General features: G+C 56.4%; 1 protein-coding gene across 2 annotated transcripts in view; it reads right to left on the reverse strand.

Annotated features, from left to right (window-relative positions):
- Positions 1 to 1,111: 1,111 nt before the first annotated feature.
- Positions 1,112 to 20,317, reverse strand: part of PFKL (phosphofructokinase, liver type) — a 49,210-nt gene continuing 30,004 nt past the window's right edge. The window contains exons 10-22 of one of the 2 annotated variants that reach the window (XM_039488392.1): positions 19,729 to 19,854; positions 19,171 to 19,235; positions 16,443 to 16,506; positions 15,175 to 15,321; positions 14,786 to 14,856; positions 12,555 to 12,642; positions 9,420 to 9,572; positions 7,132 to 7,296; positions 6,039 to 6,100; positions 4,122 to 4,233; positions 3,574 to 3,673; positions 2,951 to 3,056; positions 1,112 to 2,439 (exon numbers count right to left, since the gene is read on the reverse strand). In XM_039488392.1, the coding sequence (XP_039344326.1) occupies positions 2,292 to 2,439; positions 2,951 to 3,056; positions 3,574 to 3,673; positions 4,122 to 4,233; positions 6,039 to 6,100; positions 7,132 to 7,296; positions 9,420 to 9,572; positions 12,555 to 12,642; positions 14,786 to 14,856; positions 15,175 to 15,321; positions 16,443 to 16,506; positions 19,171 to 19,235; positions 19,729 to 19,854 (1,407 nt within the window). In that variant the 3' untranslated portion in view covers positions 1,112 to 2,291. The remainder of the gene's footprint in view (positions 2,440 to 2,950; positions 3,057 to 3,573; positions 3,674 to 4,121; positions 4,234 to 6,038; positions 6,101 to 7,131; positions 7,297 to 9,419; positions 9,573 to 12,554; positions 12,643 to 14,785; positions 14,857 to 15,174; positions 15,322 to 16,442; positions 16,507 to 19,170; positions 19,236 to 19,728; positions 19,855 to 20,317) is intronic. The other variant, XM_039488393.1, reaches the window with a different exon arrangement.

Here is a 20,317-nt window from a genome sequence, read left to right on the forward strand (position 1 = left end):
CAAACTTCCTCCCAGAGCCTGCACCCTGTACCCCAATCCCCTACCCCAGACCTCCTCCCCCACCCAAACTCCCTCCCAGAGCCTTAGGCATGTGGGAGGTGGAGTTTGGGGGAGCGGAATTTGGGGGGGGGGCTTCTCGATGGCATGAGTGACATTGGCCCGCTGGGAGGATTTGAGGACTGGCCCTGGCCCCAAGGTAAATTGAGCTTGAGACCCCTAGGGTAGATTAAAACAGTTGTTAATTGTATCAGAGTGTATTTGGTGTTTAAGCTTCATGAAAACTAATGGGATGTTACATGCATTTTCACTTATCTGTATCCTGTTATGATGTAATAAATATTTACATTGTGTGTACCCCAGTAACTAAATAACCCATCAAATGAGCAAGAAGCCTTATGGAATGCAAATGAAGAACTTTAGCAGGGAAGTGCTAATTCTTGTGTGTTTGAAAGCAAGTGGTCATTGTGTGCGATGATCAGAGATCGAAGACTCTAAATGCGTTCTCATCTCTCCACCAATCAAAGAAAGAGCCCACGCTCTGTCAGCTTGTTTTCTGGGTGAAGAAGCTGTAAGTATGAACTCAGAAAGCTCCTGGATATCTGGACTCTTACAGGGAAGGGTACTCCGTGGTATGGGGCCTTGCCCATTATTCCTGGACAGCTGCACAGAGTGCTCAGAGCAGATGCCTAGCACTCAGCAAAGGCCCATGGTGGGCTGCAGAGATGCCGTCTACGCGCTGCGTGTGCAGCTGACGCTTAGCCAAACCATGGCCTTGCCTGGGATTTCATGCTGCATCGCTGCCCTGCATCCCAGCGAGCCAGACACCGTGCTGAGGCCTCGTTGGGTGGGGTTTCAGTACCTGGATGGACAAGATCACCACAGCGCGGGGGCAGTGAACCAGTGACAGCAGGGGAAGAGGGGCCTGTTTTCCAAATTAGCTCACCCCCTCTACGATCTACAGCCCTTCTCTCTCCACTTCAGCGCCATGAGACTCCGCCAACACGGAGAGCTGGGAGCCATGCTCTCCCTTGGTCCAAGCCCCCATGGAGAAAAGCCACACGGGTGCTCGGTCACACAGGCAGGGGCGCAAGCACCTCTTTCCAGACACAGGTTCGGGTTCAGCAGGTTTTATCGCTAGGAGACACAAGCAGCGCCACAGACAGCACAAGACACAGATTGCACAGAGAACACCGGGACACAGCACAGCCAGAGAAGGTTTGGCTACAGCCATGGTGACTACCCCACAGCGTGCACTGGACATGGTGGTTCACGAAGAACATCGGCAAGGGCCGGGAAGGGAGCTTAGCACCTCGGCCATGCTAGGAGCCTGCGTGGGAGACCACGGAAGCCAAGCACTCGTGTGAAACAACATCTTCTGGGTGCTTGCTGCTCAGCACACAGCTGGGCTGGGCTGGCACTCAGCGCCCAGAGAAGACTCCGGCTGCCAGGAAGAAATGCAATTTAGCAAGTGTCCCAACAGAGGAGGCGAGCAGGAACATGCAGGTGAAACACATCTGCCAAGTTGAGAAGAACAGAAGGGGACTTTATTGGGTGCCTACATAATGGTGAGAGAAAGCCACTGGGACGTGCCTGCGGAGAGCTGACTCTCATCCCTGGTCCCTTCCGGTTCATTGCAGGTGACACTAACACCTTTGGCCATGTGAGTGAACCATGAAGAATTCATCAGACACTGAAGACATTAAGTAACGGGAACAAAATCCGAGTGTGAGCTAAAGGATCTGCCCTGCGCGGACTGGATGCTCCTCCCCCAGACACCAGCCTCCTGGGCCGATCTCTTCAAACGGGACGAGCCCACCAGAAGAGCCTTACAGGGGCCTGGCTTGGGCCCAGACCCTGAAGGATCTTTAGACACCTACGTCCCTCTGAAACCAGTGGGAGTTAGGCACCTCAGTACCTTTGAGAGTCTGTCCACAGAGCTTGCTGAGAATCAGGCTCCTGTAAGGTGGCTCTAGCCAGGCACCCAACGCACTGATCACCGAACCATCAGTAGGCCTGGGATCCTGTAGCCCAGATCCAGCAGAGGAGAGGCAGATCACAGACCTGCTCTGCAGGCCAGGTGGGAGAGAGAAGTGTCAACTAATCTCAGAGGCGGGTTGAAATCCCCAGAAGGCAGGAGATCCTGGGAGTCACGCTAGCCAGCGTGCCCAGCACAAGCACCTGGTAGCCCCCCTCCTGGCACCGGAGACTGGGGTTCAGCTAATACTGTGTGGAAAGGCAATACAGACACGGGGGATGGGGCACTACCGCGTCCCTGCAGCTGGGGGGCGGTGCTAGAACCCCTTCTCGATGCTGAGGGTGCGCCGGGTGACGTGCTCCATCTTGCCAGAGATGTACTCAGTCAGGCTGATCTGGTAGTTGGCCAACATCTTCAGCATCAGGCGCAGATTGAGCCACCACTGTTCCTGTGGCAGCCTGTGCCTGCGGGGGAGAGGGACAGAGATCAGCCCTGCAGGGAGCCGGCTTGCAGCAGTGAAGGGTCTAGCCCAGAGACTCGTGCTCCCAGGAGATGGACAAATCCCCCCCATCTGGCCTTTCCAGCCCGTGAGACATGCTTTCCCCGCAGCGGATGGCTTTGCAAAGGGAAACTGGCCGTGTCTTGGAAACCCCAGGAACCCCAGGCTTTGAAATGCACCAGGAGCCCGGTGGGTGGAAAGCAGGTTTTCTGAGGGAGTCAGACTGAGGAGATCAAACCAGGCTGAAAGGGAAAAGTGAGTTCTGCTCTTGAGCTGTGGCGTCGCCCAGCCAGTTCTGTCCGAGATGCTGGGAACACTGCCGCCCTGGCCCATGACTGCTTCAGGCCAACTCCGGTCCCTGCCGCCAGCGCGTGAGAGGCATATCGCTGATGGTTTGGCTGGCAGAGGCCCCGGCTCCCAAGCAGGCAGGCGCACTGGGAGACGGGAACCCCCCTTGCTCCCAGCCCGGTACTCACTCAAAATCGGTGACTTTCTTGAGCTCCGTCACGGGGCTGAAGGCCACCGTCTTCTTCCTGAGCCCGATCACACAGGCTGAGTCTGCCGAGTTGGCAAAGACGCGCCCTGTGGGACCACAGGTGGGGCGTTAGCAGCAACATGGACATAGCCATGCAGGGTCCCGCGCCTCCCCTGCAGAGCGCTGACTCAGCCTCAGCCAAGGGGCTTCCAGAATGCAGGGGCCGGCTCGCTGCACCATCAGCTGGGGCTACCTCGTAATGAGCCACTCCAGGCCAGGACTGACTGAGCTGTGTGGCCTCTGCTCCCCTTTAGAGGCTCTAGAGGCTATTTCTGCAGGCCACGGCTGGGGCAGATTGGGAAATTGCACAGGCACTTCCCCATGCTGAGTGGGTCCCGCGGATCCCCAGGGCTGGTGGGGCCAGAGTTACCAGCCTGGCTCAGCCGCTGGACACATGCCCAGAGGCTGGGGGGCGGTGGAGAGAAGCCTGCCCGATGGACCCCAGGGGCTCAGTGTCAATGCCTTGGCAGGCAGAGCGTTCTCTGAGCCCAGGGCAAGCACTGCATCCTCGCCCACGTTCCCCGTGCCAGACAAGGCCTCCCCTTGCTGCAATGCTCAACCTACCCTTGCGATAAGCCTCCCGCAGCTTCTCTGACATCCACAGCATGGCCTTCACCCCCAGCTTGGTGCCATAGTTACGGTCAAAGGGGGTCGGAGATCCGCCCTGCAAACGGAGACGGGTGGCCCCACGGGGCACGGAATTAAGCCAGGAACAGAGGGAGCTTGTTTCACAGCCGTGGGGGGGAGGCACTAGGCAGGGAGGGCAGTAGTGGCATCTACTCATCACTGTGTAACACGGGAAGCGGGTGCCCTGGAAATGGCCATCCGCCTCTGGGCCATACACAGAGCATACAGCCCAGGCAGCTGCAGCACGGCATGTGCTGCGCTTTCGGAGGAGGGCGGCCTGCAGAGCGACACTCAGACCAGCTAAGCACAGCGAGCGGAGGCCTCCGCACTGCCGTGAGTGCAGGAAGACAGTGAAAGCAAAGGAGTGGCAGGGTCTAGAGGTGACTAGGTCCCAGCCTCTCCTCCTGAGCTGAACAGGAGCCCATCTCTGGCCCTAGCCGCCTGCCCAGAGGGTTCCCAGCCCAGCCGAGGCGGCTGCCGCCTACCTGCTGGAGGTGTCCCAGGACGTTGATCCTGCAGTCGAAGATCCCTCTGCCCTCAGAGGAGTACAGGTTGTAGAGGAACTCAGTGGTGTAATGTTCATGGCACTTCTCGTTGCTTGGCAGAAGGCAAAGGAGAGTGCATTAGCGGGCCTGCCTCCCGTGATTCAGCAGGCCATGGTGGGGGGCAGAGGATCCTACCCAAAGCTTGCTGCGCCATGGGCAAAGCGGGCAGGGAGCTGCACAGTGTTTAGAACAGCACTTCCGAAGGTTGTGCCAAGTCTTTCGGAAGTGCTGTGCCAAGTCTTCATTTATTCGCTCTACTTTAAGGTTTCATGTGCCAGTCATACATTTTAATGTTTTTAGCAGGTCTCTTTCAATAAGTCTATAATCTATAACTGAACTATTGTTGCATGTAAAGTAAACAAGGTTTTTAAAATGTTTAAGAAGCTTCATTTAAAATTAAATTAAAATGCAGAGCCCCCCGGACTAGTGGCCAGGACCCGGGCAGTGTGAGTGCCACTGAAAATCAGCTTGCGTACCACCTTTGGCACACGTGCCATAGGTTGCCTACCCCTGGCGTAGAACAATAATCTATGATCTCAAATTCCAGCACGACCTGGTCACTGCCACCCCCGGCCAGGCTGTCTCTGAAACCTTCCACAGTTACCAAAGCTTGGCAGGTCAATAGCCTAGTGCAGGAAACTCCCCCTGCCCTGCGTGTCAAGCCCTGGCTTGGGGCCAAAGCCCTAGGCATTGGAGATGGAAGAGCCCAGCGAGATCTAGCCCTCCCTCGCCCTACCAGTTCCGGATTGCCCCCGCTGTGTGTTAGCCAGCTCTTTGTGGAGCCTTGCTTCAAACATCTCACGGGATGGGCCTGCCACCTCTGCCTAACCAAAGAAATCGTCCTGCCTGGGAACTTTCCCTCCTGGAGGCTACATCTAATTCATCCCGTTCTTAGACAACCCTCTGGGCACCACTCTGAGGAACTTCTCCCCAGGCTTCCACCCGCCAGGCACCGGAGCTGGTGAAACAGTCACTGCTCAGCTGTGCTAGATAGTGGCAGCTCCCCAATGGTGGTCTCAGCCAGGACTGGAGAGGTAGTCTCCGCACTGACCACACCGCACGGCACAGCCACGTCTCACTTGCTGACCTCTACCACCCACAGGTCTCACCCCTTGCTCCTGCGGTCCCGTTTCCTCTCCTCCATTCACATGCTTTCTCCCACGCTGGTTCGTCCCAGTTATTTCCTGCCCAAGTTTCTAAGCACTGGGGGCTTCACTAGGCTGATTTGGGTTAAAACTGCCAGGTTTGGAAATAAAAGCGTCTGAAGGCCGGACTGAAGGCCCTCAAATAGCTAAAGCTGTCACAGCCCCCTAAAAACAGCCCGGCGCTTGGGGTGCTGCTCTGTGATGGGGCTGACTCCCAGCCGCAAGCTCATGTCTTCAAACTAGTTCATTTCAACTCTTTGTGGTTCAACCACAGCCGCACCAAGACCAATGTTCTCCACCATTGCATAAGTGATGGCTTCCCTTGAGAGTCCCTCCCCGATTCCTGTGTGCGCGTGTAACCATTCAATGGGCAGCAGCCGGGCTGCCTGGAGGGTCAGGGCTCTGTCCTTCAGCCGGCACACCCCTAAACCCTCTACGCTCCAAACGTGCATTCCATGGGCTACTCTCCTCAGCAGCAGCAAAAGGGTTAAAACTACTAACCCCTCCCCTCAAGCAGGATTTAAGCAGCCCCCCCCCCGCCCAGCTCTGCGTCAGCTCTCCAGCCTGGCGCTCAGGGGGTGCCGAGGGGGCCGGCCGGTGCCCCGCGCAGTCTGGTTGTGGGCTGGACCGTGGAAGCTGGGTTAGTTTCACAGCGGTGGTGCAGCCTGCAGAGCTGCATTGCCACAGAGAGAAGAGCCCCGGGCTGACTCACCGGAGCACCAGGCCCCTCTGAATGTCAGTCTTCATCTTCTCAGTCAAGTGCTCAACGTTGGCCTACAAGACAGACACGGGGGGTGCTAGTACAGCACTCGGCACCGTCCCATCACCCATCACCTGCCCAGCCAGGGGCTTCCCGCCCCAGAGAAGGCCCTTAGCCCCCCTCTTGCCTTCCCTCCATTCAAACCTCCGGCGCAGGGCAACCCCCACCCAGAAACACCCTCATCCAATCGGCATCATCTTCTCCTCCTCCCGGCAGGGCCCAAACAACGGCTGCAATGTGCTCTCAGGCAGGGAGAGGAAGCTGATCCGATGGGGGCATCTCCTCTGCCCTGCGCTAGTGCAGCCATGAACAAACCTTGGCTGGCCCCTGGATATTGCCTGGGGGAAGGGAGTTACCAGGGCTCATTCCACTGCCTCCATGGGTGAGCTGTACTGCTAGGGCCTCTGGCGAATCATTTTCTCGCCTCCCTGACGGCCCAGGCTCTTGAGACCCTTCACTCTCTGCATCAGAGGGACCCAGGGAGCCTATGCTTGTAGCAGGAGGTGATACCATCCTCATGATGGGAGGTTACCACACCAGCCTCTGCCACGGGGCCTTTGTGAATCCAGCGCTCAGATTCAGATCTGATGAGGCAATGAAAGGCAGCCATTCATTTTCCTCTGCTACCTCGTGGGCCCAGGGATCCCTATCAGACCCTCCCAGCCCCATGTCCAGCACCGTGTCCTTCCTCCCCCATCACATCTACAGCTGATGTCATCACCGAATTCCCACTGGTCACCCCCACACTTAGATCTCCTCGGTCCAGCGAGTGAGGCAGAGATCACGGCTCTCTCTCTCCCAGGAGCCATCCTATGCTATCTCTCCTCCCTTTAATTAATGGCGCTGCAAAATAATTACATGTACTACGTCTGCCCCACATACTATGTCTGCCCCAAACACACTAAGGGAACGCTGGAGCAAAGCCACCTGCTCCATGCTCTTCCTGTTCCTGTACGTATCGTGTGGCCCACGTCACGCCCACAGGGAAGGACAGGCTCTGCACAGAGCTGGGCGTATCTCCGCGGGAGCCAGAGAGCGAGCTCACCTTCAGGTCGTGAATGGTGAAAGGATCCTCGTAGACGTAGGCGGCGTCCGCTCCCACGGCGATGCCGGTCACTGTCGACAGGTAGCCGCAGTAACCCCCCATGGTCTCCACGATGAAGACGCGGCGCTTGGTGCCAGAGGCTGACTGCTTAATGCGGTCACAGCTCTGTGCCGGGGACAGAAGAGAGGGCTCGTTAGCACGGACATCAGAATTGGAGCAAGTATGGGATCCCCACCCCTGGGTCATGGACAGCTGGCAAGGAGAACCAGCCGTGAGTCAGAGCCATGTCTGCTGTCATCCTGAGCAGACAGGCTCTCCTCCTCCAGTCTGGCAGCCGAGGATAGCTTGGCCCTTCACAACCCTTACAGCACCCCTGAAACACTAGACCCAACTTGCATGCACGACCCAGCAGGACAGAGCCCTTGATCCCCACTTCCAGGCAGCGCTCTGCCACTCATCGGCAGGTGTCTGCTCGGAGTCAGGGCAGCTCTGGGGTCCAAGCCCTGTGCTGGGGAGGTCCCTGCTGTCTGGCAGCCCATGGAGCATGGCGGGGGCACTGCGCAGGGCCCAGGCCGAGCGGGAAGAGGAAGGGGAAGTGCCCCTTTGTCCCCTCCCCTTACTGCACGTAACCTGGTGACACAGGCCTGGGCCTGTCTGTGGTGGAACCTTTCTGGCTGAGAAGGCCAGCATGGTTCCCAGGGCCAGGCCTCAGGCTGGCTTAGCAGGGTGATGAGCAGAGCGTCTAGCCAGCGCGGGGAGGGAGGACAAGGCCCCACACAGTGATGGGAGGAGGAAGGGGCTGCTTCAGGGTGCAGGAGGCTGTCGAGGCTGGCCCCAGTAGGAGCCTGGGCTGCAAGGGGGGGGTCTCTGTGCTCTACGCGGGGAGTGAGCAAGTGCTCCCCAGACAGTGTGTAGAGGGGAGAGGGGGAGGATGGGGCTGTGTGGGTGACTCACGCTGGAAATGCAGGGGAGGGTGGGCAGCCAAAAGGCACTGCCTTCTTCCCCACATTTCCCTGTTCAACGGGTGGCAGGTTTTTGTGCTGATGGCTCCTAGCTGCACTGTGGAATTTGTCAGGGTGTGGGTGAGAGCGCCTGGAGCCAGGGGCCTGGATGCTGGGACTCACCCTGCAGGGGGATGCCCCATGCACTGGACCACAGAGTCATGCTTGCTCCCTCTCTGGCCCTGGCAGGTTTCCCTGCCTATTCTGAACTTTAGGGTACAGACGTGGGGACCCGCATGAAGACCCCCTAAGCTTATGTCTAGCAGCTTAGGTTAAAAACTCCCCAAGGCACAAATCCTTCCTTATACCTTGGATTAGGTAACGCTGCCACCATCAAGTGATTTAAACAAACATTTAGGGAGGGCCACTTGGAGCCCTACCTTCCCCAAATATCCCCCCAAACCCCTACACCCTTTTTCCTGGACAGGCTTGAGAATAATCCCCCAAACCCCTAGACCCCCTTTCCTGGGGAAGCTTGAGAATAATATCCTCACCAGTTGGTACAGGTGAACACAGACCCAAACCCTTGGATCTTAAAACAATGAAAAAATCAATCAGGTTCTTAAAAGAATTTTAATTAAATAAAAGGTAAAAGAATCACCTCTGTAAAATCAGGATGGTAACTACTTTACAGAATAACAAAAGACTCAAGAACACAGAAGATCTCCCCTCCGGGCAAAACCTTAAAGTTACAAAACCAGGTATAAACCTCCCTCTTAGACAAAGGAAATCACAAACCAAAATAAAAGTAAGCTAACACATTCCTTCCCTACTTACTAATACTAATGGAGCTGGATTGCCTGCTTTCTTGATCTGTCTCTGGCAAGCACACAACAGACAGACAAAGAACAGACAAAACAAAGCCATTTTCCCCTCCCCAGATTTGAAAGTATCTTGTCCCCTTATTGGTCCTTTTGGTCAGGTGCCAGCCATGTTACCTGAGCTTCTTAACCCTTTACAGATAAAAGGATTTTGTGCCTCTGGCAGGAGGGATTTTATAGTACTGCATACAGGAAGGTGGTCACCCTTCCCTTTATATTTACGACAGGCCCAATGACGTTGGAAGCAGCAGCAGCCTAGCTGCCAACCTTGGGCTCTGCAGATTGCAGTGCTGGTCCCGGGGTTATCTGGGTAACTACAAGCTAGGCACTGCGAAGCTCAAGCCCCTTTGCAGATCCGGGTCTGCGATGGGAATTCATCTCCCAGCAGTGACATGTCTCCTGCTCACCCTTCAGGGAGCTTGTTGTCATGCCTCCCACCCGCGCCCCGATCCCAGGCTTGCCTCACCTCCATGGCAGCATTGACGGCTGTGTCGCAGCCCAGGCTGAAGTCGGTCCCAGGCACGTTGTTACTGATGGTGGCCGGGATCACGCACATGACGATGCAGAGCTCCTCGTACTGCCCTCGTGCCTCCACCAGCTGCAGCACCCCCTCGTACGCCTGCAGGGGGCAGCACAAGTAGAAATGTAAGGACACGGCGGAGACTATAACCCACCCTCACCTTCACCCCCAGAGCAAGGCCAGTTTGACGCTCCATGAATTGACGTGCTCACAAGGGTGCTGGGGCTTAGCAGAGACTCAGATCTCCTATCTACCCCCCAAAGCAGCAATGCGCATACAGCAGCCACAGGAGCTCCCCAACTGCCTGCTTCAGCGTTCCGCAGGGTAAGGCCTTTGGGATACGGACTGTCTCTGTTCCGTGTGTGCTGCACCTAGCGCAGCGGGGTCGTGGGCCATGGCTGGGGATCCTAGGCACTACCACAATATCAGTAATAAATAATAATAATAATAGTGCTGAGCTCAGCCACTGGCTTTCCCTGCTGAGCCTGCCAACTACTAATCCCAGTGCTAACACCAGCTCTGCAGGCCTTTGGGAAGATCACTCAACATCCCTTCCTAAAATGTGGCTGCAGTGGCTTGGGGAACCTGTCAGTGTAGAACTGATTTTATGAACTCTCTGTATTACTATCTCTGTATATTGAATCAGCCATCTGCTAATGGGGTCTGTCACATTCCACTGAGACTTGGCTACAACAGGAACAATGAAGAGTCATTAACCTTCCATTCAGGGGGAGGCACCCTAGAACAAAGAGATGGCTGCAGCAGAGGAGACACCAGTTCCCCAAGATGGCTGCAGGAGGTGGGGTTGAAGCCATGGAAAATCCCCAGCAGAAATGAAGGAACAAAGACAAGGAGTGTTAGGAGTTGCTGTTAAAAAGGAATATGCTCGCTGGGCAAAGGGGGACCTCCTGATGGAGAGCAACAAGGTAAAGAGAACTTATCTCAGGAGTCAGAAGAAACTCCACGTTCAGGAAGAGAAGGCTGAGCTAGAGGAGAGGGGTCCCAGAGGGGGGGAATTGGGACCCCAGAAGGCACAGACCAAAATCCAAGGGATGCTCTGAGTTGGGAGGACCCTGAGGGAGGGAGTGGCGTACAGGGCTTTCTTTGTTTGCCTACATCTGTGTATCTCCTGTGCTTTGTCTATCAGCAAAGTGCGATTGGTTTAGAAATTCATCTGCAAAGTCTCCATGCAACTTGCTTCAATTGTCATGTGTCCCTGAAGGGTTAAACTATAAACCTGAGTGTCCATTGGGGTGGAGCTCTAGGGAGGGTGTCCTTGAGTGACTGGGCTGTCTTGGGAAGCCAGCACTGGTCCTGGGGACTCAGGACAGCTGGGCCACAGTGGCCTATTCCTTAGAAGTGGCATCAGAATCTCAGCCTGAGAGGCCAGAGCCAGAGAAAGTGGCTGGAGCCTGCCCAGAAGCAGACAGATCCAGCGCGTGGGTCCAAATACATCTCTGTGGAGGGGTCAGGACGGGGACAGGTTAGTAACACATACCTGCCTCACATGGAGGCTGTGGGGCTCTATCAGCTGCAGAGCTTGTCAGTGCTATTCTTACGTATGACTGACGGGAGCAGTGACTGCTGCCATGACTCACACCCAGACTGCAGGCACAGAGCGTAGGGGCACAGCTTTGCCCCAGCTGGTTTAGAAAGGAGGCTTGTGGGCCCCCTGAGGGGGAGAGAAGCATCCTGCATGCAGTGGCCTAGAGCAGGAGCTGGTGGAGCCTGCCAAGAGGGGGTGCCTGAAGCCAGGTTACAACAGCGCCCATCGGACCCCAGGGCCCGTGTCTCACCTCACGCCAGGTGCACTTTGCCAAGCGCATGCTACATCCAGCTTGAACGGGTTCAGCCTTTTGTGATCTTCTGACCCTAAGCAGGATAGCTGTGGTCCCTACCTCACAGCGTGAGGCTGGGGTGTACCCAGGCAGCTCCTGCACATGCACAGCATGTCCAGGGCCATATTGAGCACCCACATTTTGCAGTTTGGGATACACACATCACAGAAATGGGTCTGTGGCTAGAGCACTAGGCTGAAACTCAGGAGATCCAGGTTCTAGTCCCAGCTCTGCCACAGACTGTCCGTGTGACTTGGCCAAGGTGCTTAATCCATCTGGGCCTCAGTTCTCCATCTGCAACATGGGGCTAGAACACCCTTTGCCTGGTCTGTTCAGAACTGTAAGCCCTTGGAGGCGGAGACTGTCTCCTACCATCAGCATGTCTAGTGCCTAGCAGCGGGGCCCTGGTCTCAGCTGGAATACAAGTACAGTAGAACCTCAAAGACCCAAACACCAGAGTTATGGACTGAGTGGTCACCGTGTGGAACCAGAAGAACGTGATCAGGCAGAAATGGAGACCAAAAAAAAAAAAAGGGCAAATACTGTACTGTACCTGCACTGCACCTTAAAGGTAGGCACATCTGGGCTGCCTGTTCCCACCCTCACCCCACGCATGGGCAGCCATTTACAGCTAGGAGGTGAAGATGCTGAGGTTTGCAGGCACAGCAGTGAGCCCCTGCTGGCAGCCTGAGCCGGCAAAGCAGGAACAGCACTGGAGTCTGTGCCCCTTTCCTGTAAGCTGTGGTCGCTAGTTTCATCCCCTCGGTCAGAAGGGAGACAAGCTTGCAAGCTCAGCCTGAGCCTAGGAAAGAAGCTGCTGCTGCCCGAGCTGCTGATGCTACAAGGAAGGCGCTGGGGCAGGAGCTGCTCTCTTGTGGCCAGAGCCTGGCCTGGAGTGTGAGCTGCTGGAGTCGGAGGCCGAGCGGCTGCCAGCACGCTGCGCTCTGGAGGAGCATCTCAGTTTTAAGGGGCCACAGCCTGCACTGCACACTCACTGACACCACGGTGCCCCAGGGTGCCTCACTCCTCACGCTTTCAGCCAGGGGGCTAGACCCAGCTGCCTGTCCCCACCCACACGTGCGGGGCAGCCGCTTACAGGTAGGCGGTGAAGACACCGTTCAGAGTCCCAAACAACCTCCATTCCCAAGGGGTCCGTAACTCTGAGGTTCTGCTGTCATACAAAATAATTCACCAGCCCCCTTTGCCCAACAGACGGTCGAAGGGGGTGGCAGCCTCACCCCACCTCAAAGCCTCCAACAACAAGGAGGCCGTGGATGTTGAATTTCCGCACGTTCTCCACGATCTTTTCCATGGAGGTCTTCGGAAGAGTTCTGTGAAGCGAAACAAGGGGGTGGCTGAGTAGAGAACGTACCCCACACACCACACTGGCTCTACAGCCGGGAGCTCGGCTGGCCACACCCAGGGAAGAACACACACTAGTGAGAAGGAACCCACTTCATCAAGGGACAGTCACCTGAAATCTCAGCCCTGACTGGATGGCAAGAGAATTCTCTCCCTGCCACCCAGTCATTAGTGCTTAATGGTTATTAGCCAGGATGGTGTCTCTAGCCTGTTTGCCAAAGCTGGGAATGAGCAACAGGGAATGGATCACTTGATGATTACCTGTTCTGTTCTTTCCCTCTGGGGCACCTGGCATTGGCCACTGTCGGAAGACAGGATACTGGGCTAGATGGACAATTGGTCTGACCCACTGTGGCCGTTCTTATGTTCTGTTCAGGATGAACAGAGCAATGATAAGGTGAGAAACTTGTCTGGAAAGATGCTCTAGCTCAGCCACAAGATACGGGCTTGAAGCAGGTACCACTGGGTGATGATCTCTGGCCTGTGTTATATGGGAGGTCACACTAGGTCAGGGGTCAGCAACCTTTCAGAAGTGCTGTGCTGAGTCTTCAGTTATTCACTCTGATTTAAGGTTTCGTGTGCCAGTCATACATTTTAAGGTTTTTAAAGGGCCTCTTTCAATAAGTCTATAATATATAACTAAACTATTGTTGTATGTAAAGTAAATAAGGTTTTTAAAATGTTTAAGCAGCTTCATTTAAATTTAAATTAAAATGCAGAGCCCCCCGGACCGGTGGCCAGGCCCCGGGCAGTGAGAGTGCCACTGAAAATCAGCTCGCGTGCCGCCTTCGGCACCCGCGCCATAGGTTGCCTACCCCTGACCTAGATGATCACAGCAGTCCTTTCTGGCCTTCACATCTATAACAGAGAGGTCTGCATAGGGCAGTGGTATCTGGCTATTGCCTGGGACACCTTAGGAGAGAGAGTCTCTCTCACAAGAACACGAGCAGACAGACACACAGCACACCCCTTCACTGGGTCCCAGAGCATGAACTGCACTCTTAGCACCCCAGGGAGCAGCGAGACCGCAGGGATTGTTAAACTCACCTGCTCCTAATCTCTGCTAGCAGCTGCACTCACAGCTCAGTTTGTCTGGGCTGGGAGGACACCGATAAGGATGGCGGGGAAGCCAATCTGCCAGCTTACCGAAGGCTGTCCTGCCAGCCCCACCCTGCAAGTGGAGCGAGCTCGGCCCTGGACTCCAGTGCCAGGTAGCGCAGAGGGAGTGGGCCGGGTGAGTTTACTCTCTCACTTGGGTTATTTTCTAGGACACTCTGGCAGCCTGGGAGAGGGCCGGCGACCATGCTGGGATGCACCATAGCCACAGCCCAGTGAGCAGGTACTGGGGACTGTCCCGGGGCCTGGGTCTCCGGCCGAGCTCTGCAGAGCTGCGGTGCGCCTAGTGCTGAAGCAGACGCTCCTTGCCAGGCACAGCTCCGTGCAGGATTCAGGCAGGCTCCCCAGAGCTGTCACCCAAGAGCCCACATCACGCCGCGTGCCTGGGGAGCAGAGTGGAGACAGGAGGGAGGAGAGAAGCCTGGTGACCCACCTAGGCCCAGAGATCTCAGGCCATTGCACCAGGACACCTGACAACTGACCCCAGGGTCTGATTTGCGCCTTGTGCAAAAGGGATGGACAACACAGGCGGCTGAGCAGGCAGCGTTTGCTCTCGTTCCACACAGGTGCCTGCAGCCACCCTATGAATTCACAGCCGGATCAAAGGGATGCACCCTGCAGCAGGATCCCAAGAGGCCAGTTGCTCCCCCCGCCTCCCATTTTGGGAAAGTTTCTTTTTCACACGAGGCCTTTTCTCCTCTCAACAGCAATGGGAGATGTTGACTCCAATGAACCCTGGAGTGACCCCTAGGCTGCCGTGGGGCGACCCCAGGCGTGAGCAGGCAGCAGGCAGGCCAGTTCTAGACACAGGTTTTGCTTCAAGGAGATTAACGGGTGTTTGCTCAGAGTACGTGTGAGACCAGCCCTACCTCAGTTTGTCACGGAGTTCCAGAAGCTTGTGCTTGGCCCCTGTCCCTCTGCTCCTGCCCTGACGCTTTTCATTGTGCTTAGCAGCAAGCACTGCTCAGATTCACCCAGCCCGTCCGTGGCACTTACCGCTTGGTGCCCAGCATGGATCCGCCGCGTCCCAGCCAGCCTGCTACGTCGTGCCAGCCCACCTTGCGGATCTGCAAGGAGCAATGTCTTGGTTCATGCTGACGACAGCCTGAGACACCCGTCAGCAAATCCCCTGTCTCTGGGCAGTGAGATGATGGCACGTTTTGGAGGGGGCGCATGAGGATGGAATGTGGCTGCTTATGCTCTCTGTGCTGGCTGAGCTCAGCCTGCCGATATCACTGGACGGGGCCAGCTTACTGACGGCTTACTGACGTGGCAAATACTCGCCAGGGGTGTTAATACGAACCCACCCGAGTAGGTTCCCCAGAGGTACATGCCGATGTCTGCCCCCAGCTGCCCCCACCTGCAGTCAAACTGGAGAGGTGTACCTGCCCCTTCGACAAGCCTTCAAAGCCATCGTTCACCACGTAGACCGTGTGCCCCTGGGAGATCCCAATGCGCACCGCCGACCTGACAGCTGCGTTCATGCCGGCCGCCGGGGCGCCAACATTCAGAATCGCCAGGCTGAAGTGAGTCTGCCAGAAGGGAGACAAACAGCACCAGTCGGCGCAGACAGCCGCAGCAGGGAGAGCACACGTGTGCCTGGGGCACTGCCACACCCGCCAGCCAGCCCCAGCCCAGGCGACCTCCAGCCACATCAGCTGGATGGCACCAGGGGCACTCTGCTCCCTGACCCATTGGGTTTGAGGCTCCAGGGATCACTGTGACCACAAGTTCTCTGGATCAGCCCTGTCACTGTGGGAGGGGGCGCTCAGCTGTGAGCCGGGGGTGCTGGGAGGGGCAGCCCACCCTTCCCTGCTGCAGCTGCTCCCCAGCTCCCCACTGATGCAGGAAAGAGTGCAGAGTAGGTCTTGCTGCGCCATGGCCTGTTCTTTGCTGTCTGTGGGAGCTCCAGGGAGAGCAGGATCAGATACTGACCGGCTCTGCCTGTCCCTAGGGAGCCCCTAGCACACTTGGCTCCCCCTCCCCCGCCCAGCCCCCTCCAAGGACCACATGCTGCCAGGGACAGCCAGCATGCAGCTTCTCCACTAGGCCCCTCGCCGCCCCCTTAGCGAGGTCTCCATCCTTCTTAACAGGAGGGGTTTCCGTCACTGAAAAGCTACCTGAGCTAAGAGTGAACCTGGCCTCTGCCTCCTGATGCTTTTGGGGGATCTGGCTGTGAGACTGAGACCAGGTCTGTGTGTGGGTGGGTGTGTTGGTGCACGCATGCATGCAGGTGTGTCAGTGCACCCAGGTGGGTGTGTCGGTGCACACAGGTGGGTGAGTCCGTGCATGCATGCGAGTGTGTCAGTGCACCCAGGTGGGTGTGTTGGTGCACACAGGTGGGTGTCTGTGCATGCATGCGGGTGTGTCAGTGCACCCAGGTGGGTGTGTCGGTGCACACAGGTGGGTGAGTCCGTGCATGCATGTGTGTCAGTGCACGCGGGTAGGTGCATTGGTGCGTGCATGTGGACATGTTCGTGCACGCGTGTGGGTGTGTCTGTGTATGCATGCAGATGTATTGGTGCACGCGGGTGGGTGGACACCTTTTTTTAGTTTTTAATAACTTGCAGTTTATGCTAGATTAGACCCAAGAGCCCAAGCACTCTCTGCACCTTCTCCCCCCCACCCCGTGCCCCCCCTTCCCCCGACTTACCTTTTCATGGGCTATTTTCTGGTGTGCCAGGAGCTTGTAAATGTTCCAGTTATTTTCAAAGCTCCTGGAAAGAAAACCACTCTCGATGAGCCAGTCACCCCACACCACAATCACATCGAACCCCACCCGCAGGATCCACTCCAGAGTTAGCGATCAGCACCAAGCCGGAGATCACAGATTTAAACAGGGAGGGGTCAGGGCCATGTACCCAGGAGAACAGTGCCTGGGTGTCAGACTGTAGGAACTGGGTGTTCAGAGGGGAGGGGGGGAAAAAGGGGTAGAGCTATGCCGACTCACTCCAGCTCAGGGTGTAGCTAATGAAGAGTGAGCCCCGTATCTCGGCTAGTTGTGCGTCTGCATTCCCCAAGGAGGGAAAGGCTGGACAGTTGATGTCATTAGGCTATCGTACTTCCAGAATTTAAACTAGTGTTTTTCGTTGCTTGTGCATGAACACTGGACTACTTTGAATCTCCCTCTCCCAGATCCCAGTTAATTCTCCCATTTAGAGCAACCCCCTCCCAATTTCATCTTTTTTGAGGCAGTTTTGGTACATTTTAGTACTCACAAAGCCTTGGGAAATGGCAAAAACATTTTCCTTTGGTTAAGTTAGTGTTAAACTCATCAGAATTCCAGGTTCCCGCCTTATGAACGAGATTTTAAGTCATGGCAGCTGAGTGAGAAGAACTTTGCTTTCAGGATTTTCTAACAGAAATGCTGAGTAGCTCCACGTGCAGATTTGATTGCATGGGCTGTGCTGCTAATTAACTGCCTGCACTTTGCTAACGAGTGAACATTGCCGAATGGTGCCTCATGCCCTTCCAGAATGATGAGCTCTGCTACACAAACCAGGCAATACAGGGTTAAGGAACATCACACACACACACACACACACACACACACACACACACACACACACACACACACACACACACACACACACACACACACACACACACACACACTGACAATAGCCAGTGCAAATGGCACACGCAGGCTGACGGGATGAGAAGCAGCCACGAAGAATGACCAAGAGAACCTGTCATTGTCTGTGTTGTGTTGCACAGTTCTGAACTGCAGCATTTCTCTGCATGCCCCCCAGCTGCGGTCGCTGTTCTAGCAGCAGCTGTAGTGAATGGAGGAGGGAGCAGTTGGAGCAGGTTGGCAGAGCTGTTGTAGTGACAGTGCACGTGTACTGTGAGGTTCAGGGCTGCCCTGAGCGCTGGGAGCTGCAGGGTGTGTCAGTGGCAGGCACGGGGACTGCAGCATGGGACTGCTGGCGCTCCGCTGGCAGACGTGGCAGTGGTCTCTGGACTTAGCAAGGGGTCAGCGAAGGCAGTATCTCAGAAGGGCTCCTCGGGGTCAGGGCGAAGGGGAGGGAGCAGCAAGTCGGGGGGGTTGTGTGGAGCAGGCTCAGGCCGGGGTAGGTGGCTCCTGTTCGCCGTGCCTGGCCTGAGCCCGAGAGTCGTCTCAGCAAAGCGAGGCTGTCTGTCTGTCCCCCGCAGGGCTCGTGGGCTGTGTCCCCTGCGTGTACAGAGCGCTGCTCCGGGGGCGGGCAGCAGGCTGGGACCTCGCCCGCAGAGGGCAGGGGAAGCTGCAGTGCGGGGCTGGCGTCATTCTCACTCGCCAGCCGCTCTTTGCGGAGGCAGAGGGTTAGCTGCCTCCAGAAGGGCCCCACCCCACTGGGCGGCCAGAGCCATGTTTTAACGATGCTGCTGCAGTCCATTTCCTTGGCTTTCAAAACAACTTCTCAGCCCCTCCCCATGTCCCACAGCCCAGCTGTCCCTCCGCCCGGCCTCTGGCTCCGTGGCAGCGACTACCCAGCCCCAGTATGCCCTGGCTGCACGTAGCGCCCTCACTGCCCTGTGCCATCTGCTCGTCGCCCCTCTCTCTGCCCCCCACAGCCTTCCTCTCTGTAGGCAGCAGGCGTTGGCAGGGAACCCGCAGGGTGAGGGGCTGGGCAGAGGACATGGGAACAGCACAGGGACTAGCATGGAGCTGGGGGGGAGGATGGGTATTTTGAAAGGGGGACAGAACTGAAGGGCAGGGATGTGAGGGAGTTGGGGGGAGAGCAATAAAACCTCCCCAACCTCACCCATTGCACAGCTCTGATCCCTTCCCACCCCACTTCTCCCTGCACAGCTTCCACCCCCACCTTCCCTCCGCCTGCTCACTCCCCCAGTGCCACGAGAAGGGCCAGGACCAGCTGAAGGCAGGGAGGGGCGGGAGAGTGGAGATGCAGAGTCCCTGTCCCTGCCCTGGGCCTCGTGCACACACATTTCACTCCCTTGGGCGCGTCAGTTTAGCTCTCACCCCCCTGCAGTTCCAAATTTCACTCTCAGTAACTGTCAGCATCTCTCCCCCAAAGTGCCAGGGGTGCAGTGCACAAGCTGAGATCAATCCCAAGGAGTGAGATCAGTTTGGGGAGGATCAAAGCCATCGCCTGGGCCCCAGATGTGCACAAAAACCATTAGAAGAACCAGGTGATTTTGTAAATACATGATTTCCTTGGGGGGGCAGAGGGACTGCAGTTTGGAAACCCCTTGCTCAAATGACCCCAAATTTGCACCATTGACCCTATGCCACATCCCCATGAGCCACAGCAAGTTTCAAAGCAATCTGAGTGAGCATGTGCATTGTACAGTACTTAGAATAGTCATCTTAAAAAAGGTGAGTGACTCAACCGTAGCTATTGCAGAGCTGCTGCTCCACCATAATCAGGGTGCCTCACCTCCCCCGGAGCTGGATTGCCTCTTCGAACCTCTTCTCATCCATCGCTTTCTGCACGTCCTTTGTCTGGGGGGGAAGGAAAGTGATGGGGAAGTCTCAGTAAGAAAGAAAAACCCACGTAATTCAAGGGAAGTCAGCTAAATGTGAGACACGGGTGAAAATGAAATGATACTTGGCAGATTATCTCTTAGTAACCCCCGAGCCTAGCTAGGGGGCAAATAGGGCAGAACGAGGCCAGAAATGGATTCTCTCCCCCCCACACACAGACTCGGGCTGTGGACGACAGCAGAAGGGATGTACTGGGACTTTAAATCTCGAGATACAGGGGATGTGTGTGTGTGAGACTCCAAATGGCTAATGACACATAAAACCCCACCTGCGCATAGCTAGAACAGACCCCCAGATACGCAGATCTCTAGGGCCATCCTCCATTTGTTCTGGACTCTCGAGTGCTGTTTCTCCCTTGCCAATTGCTGTCATGTGCCACAGCAGAGTACAGTATAAAAGAGAGGGAGGCAGTAAAACTTGTCCACCCAGAGCTGCTGCCCCATAGACTCACCACCAGGACGCACTCCATCAGGGGCAGGCGGACAGACTGGTTCCCGGAAAGGCTCACCACGCAGGCGGGCGTGTCAGGCGTGGCCTCCAGCAGCGCCATCACGGCCTCCATCCCCATCTTACTGCTCTGCGGAGGACACAGAAACCTAGTGCGGGCCCGCTGCTGCCACGTGCCCCGCTGCACGACTCAGCCCACCTGTCAGAGGCAGCCGTGCTAGCGGGGAACCTCGTACAGACACGCTAGTGGGAATCAGAGCATTGCGCGGGCTTGGCTACACAAAACACACCACATGCTAAGGAGAGACTGAGCTGGTGAGGCACAAATGTACCTGACCACTGCCGCTGAAAGATCCTGCAGCCACCCAGATCTTCTTCCAGACACCCACATGCCAAAGAAACTCCCAGGGAGCGAGCCCCTGCCCCACACATACACCAACGGAGACAGGTGCTGCTGCAACTCCTGCAGGGGTGGTTTTAATTCTGTGCTCGAGCACCAGACAGCACAGCTACATTTCCCACTTGTTAACTCACTTCCCCACACAGGTATCAAAGCCATGGGCGACTGGACAAAGCTCCGGCACGGCCCCTCC

Source organism: Mauremys reevesii, linkage group 9 (assembly GCF_016161935.1).
Source record: "Mauremys reevesii isolate NIE-2019 linkage group 9, ASM1616193v1, whole genome shotgun sequence".
NCBI lineage: Eukaryota > Metazoa > Chordata > Testudines > Geoemydidae > Mauremys > Mauremys reevesii.